Source organism: Leucopleurus acutus (genome assembly GCF_964270905.1).
Source record: "Leucopleurus acutus genome assembly, chromosome: 5".
Classification (NCBI taxonomy): Eukaryota; Metazoa; Chordata; class Mammalia; order Artiodactyla; family Delphinidae; genus Leucopleurus; species Leucopleurus acutus.
In genome coordinates this window covers 48,963,933-48,987,580 of record NC_139147.1, presented here as the reverse complement: position 1 = coordinate 48,987,580, position 23,648 = coordinate 48,963,933, and the positions used below count along the sequence as shown (strand labels likewise).

General features: G+C 37.2%; 1 protein-coding gene across 1 annotated transcript in view; it reads left to right on the top strand.

Annotated features, from left to right (window-relative positions):
- Positions 1–23,648, top strand: part of IMPG2 (interphotoreceptor matrix proteoglycan 2) — a gene marked incomplete at its 5' end in the record, with an annotated part of 71,310 nt that overhangs the window by 6,327 nt on the left and 41,335 nt on the right. The window contains 4 exons of the mRNA XM_082839082.1: positions 8,884–9,050; positions 11,588–11,619; positions 18,969–19,018; positions 20,360–20,442. Of these exons, the coding sequence (XP_082695208.1) occupies positions 8,884–9,050; positions 11,588–11,619; positions 18,969–19,018; positions 20,360–20,442 (332 nt within the window). The remainder of the gene's footprint in view (positions 1–8,883; positions 9,051–11,587; positions 11,620–18,968; positions 19,019–20,359; positions 20,443–23,648) is intronic.

Sequence of the window (23,648 nt, the reverse complement as noted above, 5' to 3'; positions counted from 1 at the left end):
GGATGGAACTAGAGTCTGTCATACAGAGTGAAGTAAGTCAGAAAGAGAAAAATGAATACCGTGTGCTAGCATGTGTATATGGAATCTAAAAAAAAAAAAAAATGTTTCTGAAGAACCTAGAGGCAGGACAGGAATAAACACACAGATGTAGAGAATGGTTTTGAGGACACAGGGAGGGGGAACGGTAAGCTGGGACGAGAGTGGCATTGACATACATACACTACCAAAAGTAAAATAGATAGCTAGTGGGAAGCAGCTGCATAGCACAGGGAGATCAACTTGGTGCTCTGTGACCACCTAGAGGAGTGGGATAGGGAGGGTGAGAGGGAGACGCAAGAGGGAGGAGATATGGGGATATATGTATATGTATAGCTGATTCACTTTGTTATACAGCAGAAACTAACACACCATTGTAAAGCAATTATACTCCAATAAAGGTGTTAAAAAGAAATATGTGGCTTTATTAGGGTATACATTGGTAGATTATAAACTGCACATATTTAAAGCATAGAATTTGATTTGTTTTGACAAATGTATTTATCCTTGAAGTTATCACTACAATCAAGATAATGAATTGTCAGTTACCTCCAAACATTTTCTCATGTGCCTATATAATCCCTTCCTCCCTCAGCACCTCCCTTGACCTCAGTGCTGAGGCAACCACTAATCTGCTTTCTATTACTATGTATCGTTTGCATTTTCTACACTTTTTCTACTATGTATCGTTTGCATTTTCTACATATTTTCAATGTCCTCATACTGTTTACTCTTTTTTTTTTGTCTAGCTTCTTTTAATCAGTTTGTTTTGCGACTCATCCATGATTTTTTTGTGTATCAGTAGTTTGTTACCATTTACTGTTGGGTATTATTCCATTTTATGGATATACTGCATCTTGGGATATTTGGGTGCTTTTCAGTTATTGGGGATTACGAGGAAAGCTGTCATGAACGTTTTTGTACAATTTTTTGTGTGAACATATGCTTTTTATATCTGTTGGTTAATAGGAGTGTAGTGGGTGGGTCACATGATAGCTCTATGTTTAACTTTTTAAGAAATTGCCAAAACTGTTTTCCAGTGTAGTTGTACCAACAGCTGTATATTGGAATTCCAATTTTTCCACATCTGTGCAGCGCTTGGTATAGTCAGTCCTTTTAAACTGTAACCATTCTAGTAGATATGAAGTAACGTCTATTGTGGTTTTAACTTACCTTTTCTTGATGGCTAATGATGTTGAGCACTTTTTCATGTGCTCATTTGCCATTTGTATATCTTTTTTGGTGAAGAGTCTATTCGAATATTTTGCTCCTTTAAAAAAATAATTGGATTGTTTGTTTTATTATTGAGTTGTAAGAGTTCTTTATGTGTTCCAAATACCAGTTCTTTGTCAGATATATGTTTTGCATAAATTTTCCTCCAATGTTTGGTTTGTCTTTTTATTTTCTTAACAATGTCTTTTGAGGAACAGAAGTTTTAAATTTTGATAAAGTCCAATTTATCAGGTTTTTGTTTTTTTTTTTGTGGTACACGGGCCTCTTACTGTTGTGGCCTCTCCCGTTGCGGAGCACAGGCTCCAGACACGCAGGCTCAGCGGCCATGGCTCACGGGCCCAGCCGTTCCACGGGCACGTGGGATCTTCCCGGACCGGGGCACGAACCTGTGTCCCCTGCATTGGCAGGCGGACTCTCAACCACTGCGCCACCAGGGAAGCCCTATCAGTTTTTTTTTTGCATCATGCTTGCTTTTGGTGTTGGATCTAAATTTGCTTAGCTCAGAACCACAAAGACTTTCTCTTGTTTTTTCTGATAGAAATTTTATAATTTTTAGGTTTTACATTCAGGTCTATGATCTACTTTGAGTTAATTTTTGTATTTGATGTATAAGGATCAAAGTTAAATTTTTTTGCTTTTGCATAGCCAGTTGTTTCAGCATCATTTATTAAAAATATTATCTTTCCTTGCCGCTGAACCTTTGTTGAAATTCAGTCTTCTGTATATGATGGGTCTATTACTTCACTTTTCATTCTTTTTTTTTTTTCGGTACGCGGGCCTCTCACTGCTGTGGCCTCTCCCGTTGTGGAGCGCAGGCTCAGTGGCCATGGCTCATGGGCCCAGCCGCTCCGCGGCATGTGGGATCTTCCCAGACCGGGGCACGAACCCGTGTCCCCTGCATCGGCAGGCGGACTCTCAACCACTGCGCCACCAGGGAAGCCCACTTTTCATTCTTTTACACAGATCTCTTTGTCTGTTTTTATGCCAGTACCTAACTGTCTTGATTACTGTGAGCTTTATAATAAGTCTTTGAGTAAGATAGTGCAAGTCCTTCAACTTTGTTCTTTTTAAAATTTGTTTGGTTATGCTAGGTCCTTTATCTTCCATATAAATATTATAATCATCTTGCCAATTTGTACACAAGAGGCTACTGGGATTTTGATTGGGATTGTGTTGAATTTATTGATCACTTTGCAAAGAATTATAATCTTAACAATATTGACTCTTCTGATCTGTGGATATATCCCTCCATTTATTTAGATCTCTGTCAGTTTCTCTCAACAGTGTTTTGTAATTTTCAGTGTATAGATCTTACACATCTTTTTATCAGATTTATTTCACTTTTTTCATGCTATTGTTAACACTATTTAAAAAAAGTTTGGTCTTTGATTGTTCCTTGCTAGCATATAGACATACAACTGAGTTATGTGTATTGATCTTTTATTCTGTAACTTTGTTAAAATCACTTATTAGTTCTAGTAGCTTCTTAATATACTCCTTAAGGTTTTCTACATGGCTGATTATTTCATCTGCAAATAAAGATATAGTTTTACTTCTTATCTTCCAATTTGTATGCCTTTTATTTCTTTTTCTTGCCTTATTGCATCAAATTAACTGTTCCTCATGCTTTGGGCTCCACGATTCTGAAGGGAAATTATATTACCCTAAGAAAAAGACTTTGCTCCATTCTAGATTTCTGTGTACTAGATAAGATGCACAGCTTGAGTCCTAGTAACAGGATTAAAGACAGATTAAATGCCAGCATTTCCTTCTTCAGAATATTGTCATTACATTTACCCTTCCTCCACCCGTTTCCAGGACAAGTTTCTCTGCCAGAAGAGAGGCTTTTGTAGATTAGTTATCTTCTCGAAAATAGAAAGTTATCTCCAGTGTTAACTAAAGGCTACATGAAAATCATTTGACAAGGATAGGACTTCTGAACAAATAGGCCAAATAGAGAAGTATGTGGCGTTTGTCTGTGGTGGAGTTTTGCCCTCCTTGGTACCTCTTTCCTTGAAATAGTGCTGATTTTGCTCTTGTCTGTACAGCCTGTACTGTCCTATCTAGGTTTCCCCTCTCTGAGCTGCATGAATACTCCAGACTACCCCCCAATTCTCCTCCTGTATCAGAATGTAAGTGTTTTGAATTCTATTATTCTCAATTGGAAAACCACTGGATAAATTAAGGATGTGCAGTTGATCCTTGAACAACATGGGTTTGAAATGTGAGGGTGCCCTTCTACTCACATTTTTTTGAGTAAATACATACTGCAGTGTTATATGATCCGGGGTTGGTTAAATATGTGGATGTGCAACCGCGGATAAGGAGGGCTAACTGTAAAGTTATATGTGAATTGACTGCAGAGGGTCTGTGCCGCTAACTGCCACATTATTCAAAGGTCAACTGTAACTGTATTACCTTTCTGGAGGGAATTGCATTTTTTATAGTTTTACTGAGATATAATTAACATACCAATTAATTCATTTAATGTATAGAATTCAATGGTTTTCCAGTATATTCACAGAAACGAGTAACTATCATCACACTCAGTTTAAGAACATTACATCACCTCAAAAGAAACCCCCACCCTTTAGATATCACTTTCTTACCAGTCTGTCTCCCCTTCCCCTCCCCCCAGGACTAAGCAACCACTAATCTACTTTCTGTCTCTATAGAATTGCCTATTCTGGATTTGTCATATAAATGAGATAATATAATATATGGTCTTTTGTTACTGGCTTCTTTTACTTAGCATAATGTTTTCAAGGTTCATCCATGTTGTAGCATGTATGAGTAGTTTATTTTTTGTGGCCAAATAATAACATTCTATTGTATGGATACACCACTTTTTGTTTATCCATTTGTCAGCTGATGGATATTTGGGTTGTTTTCGTTTCTCTTGGGTGTATATCTAAGAGTAGAATTTCTGAGTCATACGTTTAACCACAAGAGGAATTTCCAGATTGTTTTCCAAAATAGATGTACCATGCCCACCAGCAGTGTATGAAGGTTCTGATTTCTCCACATCTTTCCCAGCACTATAATTTCCTTAAAAAAAAGAAAAAATTACAACCATCCTAATGGGTGTGAAGTGGCATCTTGTGGTTTTGATTTGCATTTGTTTAATGACTAATAATGTTGAGCATCCTTTTATATGTTTCTTGGATTTGAATATCTTCTTTCAAAGAATGTCTTTAAATCCTTTGCCTTTTAAAAATTTGGGTTATTGGGCTTCCCTGGTGGCGCAGTGGTTGAGAGTCTGCCTGCCGATGCAGGGGACGCGGGTTCGTGCCCCGGTCTGGGAGGATCCCGCATGCCGTGGAGCGGCTGGGCCCGTGAGCGATGGCCACTGAGCCTGCGCGTCTGGAGCCTGTGCTCCGCAACGGGAGAGGCCACAACGGTGAGAGGCCCACGTACCACAAAAAAAAAAAAAAAAAAAAAAATTTGGGTTATTTATCTTGTTTTCATTGAGTCATAAGCAATCTTTATATATTCTCGATACAAGACCCTTATCAGACAAATGATTTGAAAGTATTTTCATTTTCTTGATGGTGTCTTTCACAAAAGACAAAAGGTCTTTTTTTCACCATGCACAAAAGGTTTTGATTTTGATGAAGTCCATTTTATCTATTTGTTATTCTTTTGCAAAACTGTTTATGCTCTTCTGGGTCCAATTTCATATGAATTTTAGAATTAGCTTGTTAATTTCTGTAAAGAAACCAGGGTTCTGATAGGATTGCACTGAGTCTGCAGATCATTTTGAGGATACAGTTGGCCCTCTGTATCTGTGGGTTCTGCAACCACAGATTCAACCAACTGTGGATTTAGGATTGCCGTGTACACACTGCTATATTTAAAATGGATAACCAACAAAGACCCACTGTATAACATAGGGAACTGTGCTCAATATTATATAACAACCTAAATGGGAAAAGAATTTGAAAAAGAATAGATACATGTATATGTATAACAGAATCACTTTGCTGTACACCTGAAACCAACACAACATTGTTAATCAATTACACCCCAATATAAAAAAGTTTAAAAACAAACCAAAAAAACTTGAAAAAAAATTCCAGAAAGTTCCAAAAAGCAGAACTTGATTTTGCCGTGTGCTGGCAACTATTTACATAACATTTACATTGTATTAGGTATTATAAGTAATCTAGAGGTGATTTAACATACGAGGGTGTGTGCATAGGTTACATGCAAATACTACACCATTTTATATAAGGGAATTGAGTATCTGAGGGTTTTGGTATCTGCAGGGGTTGGGGGTTTAACAATTAAATCTTCCAATTCACGAACATGGAAAGTTTTTCCATTTATTTATGTTGTCTTTAATTTTTTTTCAACAGTGTTTCATGGTTTTCAGAGTATAAGTTTTGTACTTTGTTTGTTACATTTATTCCTAAGTATTTTATTATTTTTGATGCTTTTGTAGATGGAATTGTTTTCTTAGGTTCATTTTTTGTTTGTTCATTGCTAGTGTATAGACATACAACTGATTTATATGTATTGATCTTGTATCCTGACACCTTGCTAAACTTGTTTATTCTGTAAGTTTTTAAGTGGATTTCTTAGGAGATTTTTTCAGGAAATGACATCCCCCAAAGCATAATTTGTAGGAGGCAGCTTATGCTATTCTTCTGTGAATTCATGAGAGATGCCAAGGGAAGGCCTGCTATGAAACCTGGTATGATTTCTACACTTCTGGATGCTCCAGCTGCATTTTTCCTCACACAATAATGTTTTTCTAAGATTTTATGAAAATATTTTAAACATATAAAGTAGTTGAAAGAATAGTTTAGTGAACAACATAGTCTTACCACCTAGCTCTACAGTTAACATTTTATATTTGCTTTATCACATATCTATCTATCCAACCATCCTATTTCTTAGATGTATTTCATAAATTAAAGATATCATTTCATTTCCCTGTAGAACTTCAGCATGAATATCATTAACTAGAGCTTAATATTTGTTTACTTTTCTGAAGGTGGAATTTACATAGAGTGAAATGCATAAATCTTAAGAATACCATTTGGTGAGTTTTGACTAATGCACACATTGGTGTAATCCAAACCTCTCTTAAATTTGGGGATAGTGCCACCACAGAAAGTTCCCTTATTCCCCTTCCAAGACAGTCCTCCCTTCTCAACCCCAACTACCAGGTGACCACTCTTCTAATTTTTTTAAACCATAGCTTAGTTTCACCTATCTAGGACTTTATATAAGTAGAATAGTATGAACTCTTTTGTGTAAGGCTTCTTTGACTCAGCCTTTTGAGATTCATTCATGTTTTTGCATGAATTAGTAATTTGTTCCTTTTGATTCCATTATGTGACCGTATGTTTGTTTATTTTCCTGTTGATGGATACCTGGGTTGTTTTCTTTTTTAAGTTATTATGAATAAAGCTGCTCTAGCATTGAACATAAGTCTTTCTGTGGATATGTGCTTACGTCTCACTTGAAGGAATACCTAGGAGGAGGGTTACTGGGTCATAGGTTTGGTGTATATTTAGTTATATAAGAAACTACCAGTACTTTTTCCAAAGTGATTGTACTATTTTTCATTCTTGCCAAAAATGAGGGTTGTGTTTGTTCCACATTCTCGCCAAAATTTGATATTGTCAGTGTAAAAAATTTTAGCCTCCCTGGTTCATGTGTAGGTGGTTCAATTTCCATTTCTCTGAAGAATGAATGACAGAGCACTTTTTCACATACTCGTTGACTCTTTATATCTCGCCCTTTGTAAAGTGTCTGCTTCAGTCTCTTACATATTTTAAAAATTGGATTGTTTGCCTTTTTGTTAGGGAGTTGTAGAAATCCTTTAAATATCCTAAATACCAGTTCTTTATCAGATATATGTATTTTGGTTTTTTTTTTTTTTTTTGTGGTACGTGGGCCTCTCACTGTTGTGGCCTCTCCCGCTGCAGAGCAGAGGCTCCAGAAGCGCAGGCTCAGCGGCCATGGCTCATGGGCCCAGCCGCTCCGCGCCACGTGGGATCCTCCTGGATCGGAGCACGAACCCGTGTCCCCTGCATTGGCAGGCGGACTCTCAACCACTGCGCCACCAGGGAAGCCCAGATATATGTATTTTGAATATTTTCTGCCAGAGGTATGGGTTACCTATTCATTTTTATTAATAGCATCTTTGTTGAGCAGAAGTTTTTAGTTTTGATGAATTCTAATATCAGTTTTTTGTTTTTTCTTTTATAGTTGTTGCTTTCTGAGTCCTGTCTATGAAATCTTTGCTTATCTTCAGGTCATGTATATATTCTTCTGTGTTTTCTTTTAGGACCTTCAAAGTATTAGCTTTCATATTTCAAATTATTTTATTATGTATTTGTGAAGACGTTATTGAGATTTATTTTTTCTCATAGATATATAGTTATTTGGTCTCACAGTACTTTTAATACTTTCTTTGAATCACCTCATTTGATAACCAGATCTTATAGATATTCGCTTTTCGTTTGTTTTTACCAACCCAGACTTTCATCTTTGCATTGTCTTCTGGTGTGTACTAAGCTGTCATTTGGAAGTTTAAAGAGGAAGAAAGGAAGAACTTGAATCTACAAGTGGTCACCTCTGCCTCAGTCTGTCTCTGTTGGAGTCTTCTGTATGCTATAGGGTCAGAAGTTCTAAAGAACAGGATTTAGGATGTAGTTAGTTCACTGAAAAAGAAACTAAGTTTGCAACCAAAGGTTCATTCAGTTTAACCCTGAAAAATCAGTTGATAGAGAAACTTTCAATATTCATATATTTTAATCTCTGTTAAAGCCTAAGAGGTTTTTTTAGTCTGAGACTCTTCTTCCATCAAATAACTGTTGGACAACCAGAATTCAATATGATAATAACATTTAATATTCATGTAGCACTGTAGTTTATAAAATACTCTCACAGATAAATTAAGTAAAGCAGTTATTATTCATCTCATTAAAAAAGAGAGATGAGTACACTGAAATGTTGACTGGCTAGGTCAGTTACTCTCGGTTATCAAGATAGTACACAGTGAGCCTAGGGCTAGAATTGAGATCCTTCTGACTCAGTGAGTTCAGGGCCTCTATCTCGATATGCTGGTAGATTAGCATTCAGTCCTCTTGAGATGAAAAATGATTTCCTTGATCTCTGTCCACTTAAATCCAACTTTCTCCCTTACCACCCTCCTCCTCTTCTCTCTCATCCCATCTGTTGTGCACAGTGCCCTGCATCAGGACACTGAAATGGTTACAGGATAGCAATACACTTAGTGCTGTATAAAATGTGCAGACAGCCTGTTTAGGGTCCTTTCAGAGTTGATGCTTTGAAATAACTTAGCAGATACATTAAATTAGCTTTCATTTTAATACAGCAGTATGTTTCTTCTGAATATCATTTTCTTTTCTTTTTAGTTCTCATATCTTTTAAAAAATTAATAGATTTTATTTTTTGGAGAAGTTTTAGGTCTACAGAAAAATTGAGCAGAAAATCCAGAGTTATGTATACTGCCACCCTTACACACACACACACACACACACACACACACACACACACACACACACACATTTTTCCCTCTTATTGTGAGAACCCCAAAGTGCTTTCTCTAAAAATACCTCTCTGTTTGTTTTTCAGTATGCCAGGAAGCTGTCTGGGAAGCCTTCAGGACTTTTTGGGATCGACTTCCTGGGCGTGAAGAATATCATTACTGGATGAATTTGTGTGAGGATGGAATCACAACTATATTTGAAATGGGCACACATTTTAGTCAGTCTGTGGAACATAGAAGCTTAATTATGAAGGTAAATGTAGTAACAAGGGAAGAAATTACTGGACTGTTGTAGGAGTGCGTATACATAGCTCAGGCCTAAAGGAAGAAAGAGCAAATGCCAAATCCCTGCATTACTCTTTTTTGTTAATTAGGTTGTTCAAGTGACCTACCACAGGGTGGCTTAGTCTTTGCATCCCTAGCTCTGGCCGTTATAATAAGCATTGTTAACCCAGCAAGAGCCTCATGCTTGTTTATAAATGTAAATATTTGGAAATAATACTCAGCAAAGATTTAGGCTAAGAATATAAATCTGTGAGAGTCAAACATTCCTGCCAGGGTTTTTCATCTTATCAATTCAGAGTGGTGCAAACGACTCTAATTAAGATAGAGGATATAGGTCATTGGATAAATGTTTAGTAAAGTATAAATGTGATTCTAATTAATGAATTTGCTTACTTGTTTTCCTTGTTTTAGATTTAGTTTACTCTTAGCAAAGGATAAATAAGCATGCATATAGACAAATTATCTGCCCACCTTCCCCTTTCATGTTGCATGCATGTATTCATGACAAGAGAATGAAACTGTTTAGATATACGTGGTAGATTGCTCATGCTGTGTGATAGGCCCTTTATAGCCTTCTTCCTTTTGTTCAAGTCCTCCATGTCCTCAGCTCAAATGTAACCTCCTTTGTGAGGAATCATCACAAAGATGGGAGATTTAGCTCCCATAATCCTTTGAACTCCATAATTCTTTATTCATTCTTTAATGTTGTACTTCTTACATTTTATTATTATTAGTTGTATATGTATATGTGGGCCAATGTATCAGAAGAATAGAATTGACAGGGGACCAGACTGGAGGGGTGGATAACTTAACAAGTTTATAGTTGATAGGAAACCATTGAAGGGTTGTAAGTAGGTAAGTCATGGGGGCTGATTGGACAGTTTTGAATTGTAAAATGGTTATTATGGTTTCTATACGCCATGCGATAGATTAGAGGGGACAAGATGCGCAGAGATCAGTCACGACTCCAGGGCCGAGGGGATGAGAGTCCTAACTAGACCATGAGATAGAGAAAGGGAGCATAGGGGATATAAGTAGGAAAAAGATTAGTAGGACTCTGTGATGGATTGGATGGGAGTGGGATAGGATGAAAGAATGGCCCAGGAAGCCTTCCAGCTTCTAGCTTGGATGACTACCACTGAGAACTCAGGCAGAGAAGCCGCTTGTAGATGCTGACAGGGAGAGTGAGTTTGCTTTTTAATGTGTTGTTCTGAGCCATTTGTGAAATGTGAATTGCTTGATATTTAGGTATGAAGCCAAGAAGAGTGGTCTGGGTTATAATACAGCTCTAGGGATCACCAGCCTTGAGGTAGTAATTGAAATCATGAGAGTGGCTGAGAACGTTACTTAAGCAATCACTGGCTGTCCAAAATCTGAAGGAAGCTTGATTTTACCTTTTTTTTTCTTAAATTGAAATATAGTTGATTTACAGTTGTGTTGATTTCTGCTGTACAGCAAAGTGATTCAGTTTTACATATATATACATTCTGGGGTTTTTTTAGCTTGATTTTAAATATAACAACAACTGTTTACACATAGGTGGTGAATTTATGTGGTTGACACCCTTTATCAGAACTCAGAACGCCAGCATTTGTACAAATAACCACCATGCTGGCCTATAAAATTTTAAAGCTAATAGTATAACCTGATAAAATGATGATTTTGCTATATGCGTATATGTATCTTGAGAGAGATTAATTAAAGGAAATAAAATCACAGTTGAAGCTGCTGGATGGTTGAAATTAAAAAAGAAACAAAAAAGAGTGGCTGAGATTATTCTAGGAGAGTCTGTATAGTAAGAGCCGTGAGTTATTTATAAATATTTTGGGAATTATTTAGAGTAATAGCCTCTCCATTTTACAGATAAGGAAATTGAGGCCCAGCACCAGAGAGACTGTGGGATTTACCTCCATAGCTAAGAAAGAGAAAATGTAATTCTTCTGATTCTAAATTAGTGTTCTTATTATTGTATTGGTCTCAAAATAAAACCACTAATTTAGAGGAAACTTGGAAACAGTTTGCTTTGGAATGCCCCAGAGGAATAATCCAATTATTTATCAGACAATTTATCTTTTTATCTGAATTCTGGAGAATCAGATTTCATAGTTATTTTATCCACATGATTATATTGGTCTGTGATGAGAGTTTCTATAAATGTATTAGATCACAAAACAGTTTGGTTCTAAGTCCATGGAAGGTTAATGTAAAACTCTACCAATCTCTTACCTGTAGATCTTTTTGGAATGATTAGCGGGTGAAGTCTGTTAATCTGTGCGCATTAAGAGAGCACAGGGACTTTTGTGCACATACACAGAGGACATTCTTGGAGTCACAAAACAAACTTGGCATCATTAGTACCTTGCTTTAACTATTTCTCTAACCATAGAGAATAATAACATAGATTCTGTGTTAGGGCATTAGTGTTCTAGATGCAATACATTTTGTTTACTGCTTATTAACTGTCGTTAATTCACATGGTCATTTTTATATCTTTGTTTTCCTTAGAAACTGACATACACAAAGGAAACTGTAAGCAGGTGAGTGTCTTTTTTCCCTAAGTTCATGCTTGGCAACAGACATGTATCATACCTATTCCCAGACTCATCCCACATTTGATGATTCCTTCCTGTTTTCTTGCCAGTTCCTGCAATGACCAGGCCTGTGGGTTAGTCTCAAATGCTTTTCCTCATCTTGAGGCCACTTCCCTTCCCAGACCACCTCTGCAGCCACTGTGCTAGTTTACTGTCTGACCTTCCCAGGAGGCAGACTTGGTCCTCTCTCTTGGGTGAGAAAATAGATTTTTGGAAATGGAATACCAAATGATCTACTCTTGTTGAGGCTTACAGGCTAATGATAATATTGATCTAAAATGGTACACCTTAGTGGAGGATGGTTTACTAAATGATGGGTTGTGGTGTGGGTCACTTTATTGTGTAATGATGATTATGATGTTGAAGCATAGGAATAGCACAGCCTTGATGAATCCTCCAGTGGTATGAGTCTTGGCTCTGTGGGCCTTTAGGCTTAGGATTAAGGTCATTTCTGGCTCCTGAACAGTAGCAGGACAAAGCAGATCATGGAAGGTGAGGGATTTTGAGCCTACAGGGACTAAAGATTTCCAATTCTATCCATACTCAAAATATCTAGATTATGCCGGCATGTAAGTGATTTTTTTTGAAAAACATCACTAGGGCATGCAATTCAGGTTAGAGTCCAGAATTTTGCCTCAAATTAGATGGAAGGACAGATTGAAAAACCAACTAGGTGAGTCAGCGTCCAGAGGTCTAGCCTGGGCAGCAGAGTCCAGGCAAAAGCATAGCTGGAGTACACCTGTGGGTTGTAGTGGGGTATATGTAAGTTTCAAATCAAACATGAGTAAACAGGAGGAAAGTGGGACTCCTTGTGGTCTCACTTCGTACAGCTAACAGTACCACTGAATCTATGCTGGGGCCTGGGATTGAGCTCCTGCTTAGATGTGGGGCAATGTGGTGCTTTAAATGTGTGTTCTTCACCTCTGAGAGCCAGAGCTCGGAGGTTACTTGTGATTGCCATTGCAACACGAAATGCAGTAGACTAAATAATCTTGTGGGTCCTACCAGTGCCAGTAATCTTCATGGTTGTATGTAATAAAAATGATAGCACATCTTACATATCTTATATGGTTAAGAAGTATATAAAAACCATAATAAATATGGCTCTTAACCTGGAAGAAGCCTTGGAGTTTACCTGTGAAAATGGACATTGGAAAGATTGTAGCTTGTGAGTTATTATAAAGTGGTGGAAGGAAGGTTATCTGAAATAGAATGGAAAGTTGTAACACCATATGTGGATTGGTGTCATAACACATGAGGTGAACAGAGGTAGCTGGAAGATGTTTGAGGGGTAGTTTGTGTATTCCTACGTAGCCCACTTCAACTGGGTGCAGTTTTCTGCATTCACCTACTATTTCTTGTAATGAAATTGTGTATGTGTAGAAGAGAAATTCTTATTATGGTTAGTTTTCCTGATGTGTTAACCATGTTGAAACATTCATAAATAAACATCATAGAGAACTGACTGTGTCACATATTTTTATTGTTAAGGCACTGTATGTCCTAGATAAACGAGGAGACTCAAAATACTATGCACCATCCTTAGAAAATAGGACATGAGTAAAAATAGCAATACAAATGAACAAAAATATAACTGAATTTTGAGAATTTAAAAGTTGGTATCCTTCCCATGAAACTAGAGCAGACCAGGTTGGGGTGGGATGAAAAGTTGTGGTACTTGCTGAAATGGTACTTGCTGAAATGAGGTGACCTGGAGTTAGGTAACCTTGGGAGTGAAACCATGGGAGTAGTGTAGGAATTCACTAAACCCCTCTTTCTTTAAGCTGAATATTATAGTCATCCCTTAAAACCCTTAATTTGCCCATCACTTTTCTATATGTAAATTTATTTTTATGATTTTCTTGAGATTACTCTCATTTTCTGTGTTGAGATTCTGGTACTAGTTTTCTATTTCTGCTGCAACAAATTACCACAAGCTTTGGTAGCTTAAAAAAACACAAATTTGGGCTTCCCTGGTGGTGCAGTGGTTGAGAGTCTGCCTGCCGATGCAGGGGACACGGGTTCGTGCCCCGGTCCGGGAAGATTCCACGTGCCGCGGAGTGGCTGGGCCCGTGAGCCATGGCCGCTGAGCCTGCGCGTCCGGAGCCTGTGCTCCACAACAGGAGAGGCCACAGCAGTGAGAGGCCCGCGTACCGCAGAAAGCAAAACAAAAAAACCCCACAAATTTATCTTCCAGTTCTGTAGTTCAAAAGTTTGACATGAGTCTCAAGGTGTTGGCAGGCCTGCGTTACCTTTCTGGAGGCTCTAGGGGAGAATCTGTTTTCTTGCGTTTTTTAGCTTCTAGAGGCTGCTCACACTCGTTGACTTATGACCCCCTTGCATCTTCAAAGTTAGCAGTGGCTGGTCGAGACTTTCTCACATTCTATCACTCTGACACTCTTCTGCCTCCTTCCACATTTACATTGGGCCTACCTGGATAAACCAGGATACACCCTCTTCCTTAATGCCAGCTGATTAGCAACCTTAATTCCATCTGCTACCTTAATTCCCCTTTGCATGTAACCTAACGTAGTCACAGGTTCTGCGGATTAGGATGTGGACATCTTTGGGAGACCATTATTCTGCTTACCACAATACTTGTCTGTAATTTAAATTGCTTCTTCTACATGAACTCTAACCTAGCTGCTAACATATGGCTTGTACCAAATAGTCTGCTGTGTACCAATTTAACCTTCCCCCTACTATCATCTGGCAAGTCTATTAAAAAAAAGCATTTTCCACCTTACTCAGGACCTCACATCCCATCTTACCCTTTAGACACCAACCCGTCATTGTTTTTTTCTCTCTCCTGAGTCTTCAACTTCTCCTGTTACTAACTGCTCATTAGCATTTAAACATGCTCAAGTATTCCCAGGTTACCTGTCTTAAAAAAAGCCCTCCTCCAGCACTTGTCTCCAGCCAGACATCTTGAAAACATCTCCCCTTAGCTCCAGTCGTAATTTATTCAAATACATTTTCCATCCCCTTTTCTCTTGCTTCTCCTTCTGGAATCCCTATTATGCATAGATTGGCATGCTTTGTATTATCCCATAGGTCTGTTATATTGCTTTCATTTTTTTCATTTGTTTTTCTGTCTGCTGTTTTGATTGGGTAATTTCCATTATTCTATCTTCCAGATCACTTATTCTTTCTTCTGCATTACTCATTCTGCTGTTCATTGCCTTTAGCTCAGCTTTTGTCTCAGCAAATGAATTTTCTAATTTTTCTTGGTTCCTCCTTATAGTTTCTAGTTCCTTTTTACAGTAATCTGAATTTCTGTTGATAACTTTCTTAATTCCTTCAGCATTTTCATTACCTCCTTTTTGAACTCAGTGTCTATTAGACTGAAGAGGTCTGTTTCATTGTTTGTTCCTTCAGGGGAATTCTCTTGGTCTTTTAACTGGGAGTGGTTCCTCTGCTTCTTCATTTTACTTATATTTCTCTCATTCTGTGAGTTTAGGAGAAACAATTATCTACTGTAGTCTTGGAGGGCTATTTATATGCGGGATCATCCCTGCATAGCTCATGTGGGTTTAATAGTTTTTTGGTGTGAGGGCTGTTTTTGGTTTGAATGATTGCTGTCTCTTTCCTCAGCATGCGCTGTCCTTTATCCCCTTGATAGAGGGTGTGCAGGTGCGTGGCCCTACGCACATGCTCTGAGGAAGGCGGGGGCAGCGGGTCCAAGCTGCCTCTCGAGTCCAAGATGGCAGCAGCAGCTCGCACCTGGAGCTCGTGTAGGCGGTGCCCTGCTGCAGAGGAAGAAGCTTCTATGGCGGTCCCGCCCCTCTCCTTGTGTGCTTCCCAACAATGGCACCTTGCCTCTGTGGTGCACCCCCTAGCAACGGCACCTTGATTCTTTTCCTAATGCCTCTGCATATAATATTTTATTTAGTTTTCATCAGCACCCTTGTGAAGTAGGTAGGGCAGGAGGTGTTTCTATTTTAGAGATTAGTTCTTGAGGCCCAGAGCAACTGAGGTATTTTCCCAAGTTATACACAAAGTTGGTGATACATCTGGGACTAGAACCCAGGATTCCTAATTCCTTGCCTTATGTTCTTTTGTTGTCACATGCTCATTACAGTTAACAGCTTCTAAAACAAAGCAAAGTATAGTAAATTGTAAAGGGGAGTAGTAATCTAGATATGAAAGTATTGTTGGCTTGTTTTACCGTATTTTTAAACATATATTCCATGTGGCTATGATACCTTTTGACACAATTCCATCTGAATTCCACTGACATGATTAGGTAGTCGTTGTGAGGAATAAATTATGAGCTGGATAAACTGAGAAAATGAGACAGTAGGGGGTTGTTTGCTGCTGGTATTAAGCTGAAGGTCTTAGCTGACCAACTTCAAATTTGTGGGTTGGCCTAGAAATGAAGCATTTCTGTCTCCAAACCCAGTACTACTCTGTTCTAGTTCTGTTGTGAGTCACATTTTAGGGTATCCCTGCAGGAGGCACACCTAATGAGAAAATGTGAAAGGATTCTTGTTACTGTCTTTTGAAGGAAGTGTGGGAGGATGAGGGATTAAGTGTTAGACAAACGATTTGAGTTACTGAGAGTTGCCTACTTACCATCATTAAAATAATGTTATTTTGAATTTAGTAAGTGAAATCTAGTTCTACTGAAGTGAGCAGACTTCTCCATTCTGAGTATTTACTTAGAGAATTAGCTTAAATTTGATTTTAGTTTGGGGGACAATTTGACCAACCCCAGGTGAGGTCTGGTTTCTCTGCCATGCCATCCCAACTTCCTTTTCTAGTTACTGTAGTATTGTACTTTGTTTTACTTTGACCTCTTTGCTCTTCATATTGATTGCTCTCCAGCTTTGACTGGGTTTCCCTTCCTCTTTCTTGGTCCTTACACATTTTGACTTTTAGGTCTTTTAGTTTATGTACACCACTATCATTAAGACCAAGTAAAACCATCTTGGTTGCTCTTCTAGGGAATATGGGTCACATAAAGTCCATGTGATGTGGAATTAATGTGGGTAAGAGTGAGGTTTCTGGAATCAAATGGGCCTATTTTACATCACAGCTCCTTCATTGGCTAGCTGTGTGACCCTGAGCAAATTCTTAATCTCTTCTATCATTAGTTTCCTCATATGCATAAATGGGGATAATAGTGTCTTCCTTTTAAGACTGATGCCAGAATTAAGTGAGTTAACCAAGACAAAGCACTTAACACAATGCCTGACACAGTAAATTTAGTTGTAGTCATTCTTGCTATTATTATCATTGAAAAGCGAACTGGATATGGTTAGGAATTTTAGGTATGGCCTTGGGTCATCAAGTCTTTGTGTGACCCTGAGAAAATTGCTTTACCCATTTGCACCTTGATTTTTCATCTATAAAGTGAAGGTATTGGGAGGGATTCTGCCTTGTGGACAGTTGATAAATCCTATTCAAGCCTGATGATGTTAATGTCTCTTCCAAATGCATCTGAATCCTAGTTTTTTAAGCTCCGTCTCCTGCAACCCAAGAAGCCTCTCGGTGCTTTCTCATCATCCAGGTCTTCCTCCACTCATCATTCATCAGAATGACTTATCCAGATGTCCTATTCCTTTGGGTTCTTTTGGATGACAGCTCACTTAGTAAGCAGTTTCCTGCAAGTGGATGAAAAATAACCAGTAGTGGTAGGTTTGGTGTACTGGTTTAATATGTTATTCTTTCTAGATAGTATTTCTAAAACCAGAAGAATCCTTATGGTGAGATTTTTTTTAACCTATATTTATCAAATTTTCTACCAAAGCCTGGGCCTTTAGGGAACATGGCCCTAGTTGACTCCCCTACTCCAATTCCAGTCATGAAATGTCTTTGAAACTATCATATTTTATCTTAATATTCATTTAAACTTTATATTCTACTCTATAGCCACACTTGTTTTAATATTAAGATGTTTTAAATTCCATATCAGTTTTTACTTAGCTCCCTGCCTATGCTTTTACTTTCGAGTAAAAAATTGCTGCTTCAAGATGTGTGCCATGTTTATCTGGTGGCTGTGAGCAACCCTTCCCCTGCCCCACCATGATCTAGTTTAGAGCAGCAGGACAATTTAAAGGGAGTGGTTCTGAAGTGAAGATGGGACTCACTGAGACATTAGCAAGTCTGAGAGGGAGACATTTTGACTGTGATTAACTCACCTTCGAAAGGTGACTTGTGGAAAGTTGAAGAGAGTTTTCAATTACTATAATTTAAATTGTATATTTTGGGGGTATATGCAAATTTGGACTTTCAGAAACCCACCTTCTTTTCTTTAGAGCAAGGGCTTTCTCAGATTATCCTCTGATCTCTTCAGATCTTTGCTTTCAGTTGCAGGGCAACATGGTAAAAAGATAGTCGGGGACCTGAAACCTGAGAGCAATGTGGCCTATAGCAAATCATTAGATGATGATGATCATCATCATCTAAGCTTGACTTGTTTTATATTAAAAAGTTTTGTGACTCTGTGATCTCTCAAATGAGATGAGATTTGGGCTTATATGTTCGCCTTAGCAGCCAGTGCTTTCATGTCTGTACTACTTGTTGAGTTTGTAATCATGTATTTGTTATCTGTTTTCTATTAGACGGTAACCTTAGACCATGGGTGTTTTGTTCACAACTGTATGTCAAGTGCCTTCTACACTACACTGGTTGGCCAATAGTATTTATTTATTTATTCCCAAAATATCTATTCAGTGCCTACTAAATGGTAGGTTCTTTTTTAGGGTGGAGATACAGCATGAATATGGCAGGTAAGGTCCCTAATCTCATGGAGTTTAGATTCTTGAGGCAGTCTTATTCAATAGAAATTTCTGTGATGATGGACATGTTCTGGGCTGTCCAATAAAGTAGCCATTAGCCACATGTGACTGCTGAACACTTGAAATGTGGCTAGTGTGGATAAAGTTCTGAATTTTAAACTTTAATTTTAAATTAATTTAAATTGCCACGTATGTCCACTGGCTACCATATTAGACAATGCCATTCTAGAGGATTAGGGCGTGGACAGAGATCAAAAAGTAGATAAATGAGCAGGATAATTTCCCATAGTGATAAGAACTGAGAAGAAACAAAACAGTGTTATGAAATAGTAAGTAAGGGAGTACTTTATGTAGGGTGATTCTAGTTGAGTAGCATTAAAAAATGTAAAATAAATCAATTGTAAAGACTATTTTTTTTTTTTAATTTGCTACTTAGTACTTTGGTTTGGGAATCATTGTTTGGAGATCTGGTGAATCCTTTTTGGAAAACAAACCCCAAAATAACCCCTCACATTTCTATCATTTAATAACTCCAAACAATTTTTTTCCTAGCCCTGAATTGTCATCTCCAGTTCCTGTTGGTGATACCTCAACATTGGGAGGTAGGCTTTTGTGCCTTTATTCACTTTTCTTCTAAAATTTATTATCTAATTGAAAGGAAGCAAATTTTTCAGCTCACATTTTAAAAATACCATGTGTTTCTCTCTATGTGTTGTTAAAGAGTCTCAAGAAAAATTAATTCTTTTGTCACTTATTTTATGACATTATGATGTGGGTACTTAAGAATCTTTAATTATTAAGTATAATACAAAATCGGAAAACTGCTTAAAACAAATGTACAACCTAAACAATTGTTTTATGGCAAACACCCTGTGATCACTGCTTATGTCAAAAGGTAGGACCTTTCCAGCTCCACCATTTGTCATTTGTCTTGTAGAGTTTTCCAGAGTAATTTTTTTCTGATTGCATTCTGTGGTGTACTTTAACATTTACTTTGACCTCTATATTTCCTATAAATTAGTAGTTGCTTTCTTTGTTTTGTTTTGTTTTGTTTTGTTTTGCGGTGCGCGGGCCTCTAACTGTTGTGGCTTCTCCCGTTGCGGAGCACAGGCTCCGGACGCGCAGGCTCAGCGGCCATGGCTCACGGGCGTAGCCTCTCCGCGGCATGTGGGATCTTCCCGGACCGGGGCACGAACCCATGTCCCCTGCATCGGCGGGCGTACTCTCAACCACTGCGCCACCAGCGGAGCCCGCTTTCTTTATTTTTAATTTTTTTAAAAAAAAATATGTTCTATGTTGGAAATTTCAAACATATACAAAAATAACACAGTGAGGCCCAGCTTCAGTAATTATAATTTATGGGAGGGGGGTGGGTTGAATTGGGAGATTGGGATTGACATATATACACTACCATGTATAAAATAGATAACTAATGAGAACCTGCTGTATAGCACAGGGAACTCAATGCTCTGTGGTGACCTAAATGGGAAGGAAATACAAAAAAGAGGGGATATATGTATACATGTAGCTGATTCACTTCGCTGTACATCAGAAACTAACACTACATTGTAAAGCAACTATACCCCAATTAAAAAAAGATTATAACTTATGGCCAATTCCAACCATCACCCACTTTCCCGGTCTGAGAGTGTTAGTTTTATTAGATAGCTCCTTAAGGATAGGGACTTTGTATCCCTGGAGGCTTGCATAGAGCCTGACATATAGTACGTATCAATGAATGCTTGTTGAATGAGTCATATTTATTTCTTGTGCTGAGGAGACTCTGGATAAATGTGTCTTGAGGTTAGAATGCACAGAATTTCTAGGATGAAAAAGTAAATGACTTTTAGAAATGCCTTGGAAATCAGTTTCTTGCTTCCTGATAGGAATTCTGATTTAGTCATGGACTGAATTCATGCACATGTCTTTGTTTTTCTACTTAGGTGCCAGTCTCAGTGTTCCATATCCAGGGGTGACCTTCTATGAAGGTATCTCAGAGAGCAGCTTGGAGAGGCCAGAAGAGAGTGTGAGTGATGTTCTGTTTTGTCATTTAGTTTCTAACATGGAGAATAGGGATTAAGAGAGATTTATAGTCCATTGCCAGACTACACAAAACTTCAGGTGGTTCCCTTTATGGAAATGTAGATTCTAAAACCAGTTCAAAAAATCTGCGATTCCTTAGAGAGCCAAGTAAATCTGCTTTTGGCAAGGAATGGCTTCAAACTGTAAATGAAATGACTAGGGGCCTGGGGAGCTGTCATCATGGTAAGCCCACTGTCTTTTGTGGGCTGTGTACATAATTTACTGTGAGGGTTTTTGCTTATGTTCTTCTGTTTCTTAATAAATCAGGACTTAGTCTTCTTCAGAGGGAAAGTATATAGATTTTATGTAGTTTAAAGAAATACCATGCTTTTTAAATGCATCATTATTAATAGTAATCTGTCCACTAAATAACATTAAGTTGGCTTTCTATCACATTGAAAATTTTTTAAAAAGTATACACTTCCAGGAAGATAGAAACATTTTGTTAGAAATTTTGTTAGATATGCATAAATCCTAGATTACTTAATATAAGCAAACTCTGATTGAACGTACTCACTAGAAAGGTACAATTTTGTTACCTTACACCTTCTCTTACCAACTTAGACATTTTAACTTCTGAGAAGTCAAGTTAAGTCACCCCACTCTGCCCCACCACTTTCCCTGTCACTGAACAAGGCTGGTGGTAGTTTGGGATCCTTGAATCAATATATTTACCCTTAGTACAACTGTGTCCAAATTAGATGGTACTAGAAAATATTGGCATTTGATAAATATTTGAATAAAAAGTTATACTGTAGTTCTGAACTTGAGGCAGAATAGTTATGATTTAGGTCTGGAAACATTTACAGAATGAGATAGAATTCACTATAATAGAAATGAAGACATTGTGTGTAATCAATTGGAACATTCTAAAACAGAGAGGGTGATTTGAAGGTGATTTATAGAATCAGTAGGAAAACAGAATAGTACAGGGATACATGACAGGAATTAGATTGCCTGTACCTCTAGTTCAAAGTGAAGCCTAATGTACAGTTTTACAGTTCAGTTTTTTCCTAATACATTTTAGAAATTATATACTTTATTTCTGTTTTGTTACTATTTACCCTGTGTGTTATTATGTGTATTTAATCTAGCAAAATTTAAGTTTTTCAGAATCTTTATCCTTATCCTGAGTAATACAGGAACATTAGAATATTAGAATGATTCAAATGATCACCCTACTATTTTATATGCTATTTTTCAGTATTTTTGTTCTTTCCCTTTAAAGCTTGTTTTACATTTACCCAGATGTTTACCACTTTATTTTCTTAAAACTCTTTTTTGCAGTTTAGACCTCTCTTCTGGACTAATTTTCCTTCTGAAATATATGCTTCTGGTATTACTTTAGTGAGAATATCTCACTGGTTCAATCTCAGTTTTTGGTCACCTGAAACTTTATTATCCTCTTATTCTAGAAAGACACTTAAAATCTGTATTAAATTCTAGATTGAGTTTTTTATTTTCAAGGTTTTATTTCACTTCTTCTAACTTTTATTGTTGCTACTAAGAGCTCAACTAACAATTTAGTTCTTATTCCCTTGTGGGTAATCTTACTATTTTTTTGTCCTACTTTTAAGATATTGCTCTCTCTCTCTGTCTATCTATATGTAATGATGAGAGATAATGACTGAGAATTTCTCAAAATTTATAATAGTAATAAAGCTTCATGTTAAGGAAGTACAACAAATCCAAAGCAAAATAAATAAACATAATCACACTCTTATCCCCATTGTTGTGAAACTGCAGAATCCCATATACTATATAGTGTACTACTGTAAGTATACTGTAGTATAGTATACTGCTACAGGCATATCTCAGAGATACTATGCGTTCAGTTCCAGACGACCATAATAAAGTGAATATTGCAATAAAGCAAGTCACACGAACTTTTTGGTGTCCTAGTGCATATAAAAGTTATGTTTAAACTCTACTATAGTCTATTGAGTGTACAATAGCATTATGTCTAAAAAAAACCAATGTATATATCTTAATTAAAAAATACTTTATTGCTCAAAACTGCTAACCATCGTCTGAGCCTTGAGGAAGTCTAGTAGTAACATCAAAGATCACTGATCACGCATCGCTATAACAAATATAATAATAATAAAAACATTTGAGATATTGTGAGAATTACCAAAATGTGACACAGGGACATGAAGTGAGCAAATGCTTTTGGAAAAAAGGCACTGATGGACTTGCTTGACTCAGGATTGCCACAAACCTTCAATTTCTAAAAAATGCAGTATCTGCAAAGTACAATAAAGGGAAGCTCAATAAAATGAGGTATGCTTGTGTATATAGTATCCCAATACTATATCATTTAGTATTATATAGTATCCCAAATACTGTATCATATACTACTCTAACCATAACTATGATATAATAGTATATAATACAGTATTGAGGATACTGCAGTTTCACAAAAATGTATATAGAAGAAATTTTCAGCTGTTACTTCGTATGATTAGATATATGTCTGACCTCCTCATTTTATACCTTCTGTCAGTTAACCACTGTTTCATAACTTTCTTTGTCTCTCTGTGTTGCATTCAGAAATGTCTTTCAGTTCACTTATTCTTCTTTCAGCTTAGTCTAATTTGTTTTTCAAACTGTCTATTGAGTTTTTAAAATCCTTGCTTTATGTAGGAGTCTTTGATCTGACTTTTCAACACTATTTATATTTATATTATATCCCTTTGTGGTATTTAAAACTAAAGCCTAGGTCCCAAGGGATCACTAGATATACTATGTACACATAGATTACTGAATCACCTCTCTGGATTTTTCTAACCTATCTTTTTGGATACCTTGGGGCTTTCTTTATTTTCTTACAAACCAGCTATGCATTAAAAACATCAAAAATATTTATTTAGCATTTTAGGCATTCTGTAGCAGTAAGGTTACTAAGGATATTTCTTGTATAGTAATAATAGAAGTGGAAGTATCTGTTCAAATTTAGTGAGAGAAAATTTAATATGGAAGAAGACAAAGTCTTGTACAAAATTCCTTAAGACTAAAGGTTTTTGTTAGTTTCAACATGACTCAGCAGTATGATGGGGAAAAAAGCTGAGTACTGAGGGGAAAAAAACTAGTAAAAACAAGTGTACTTTCAGGCTGCATGATAGAAATTAGAATCTACTATAAGGAAGG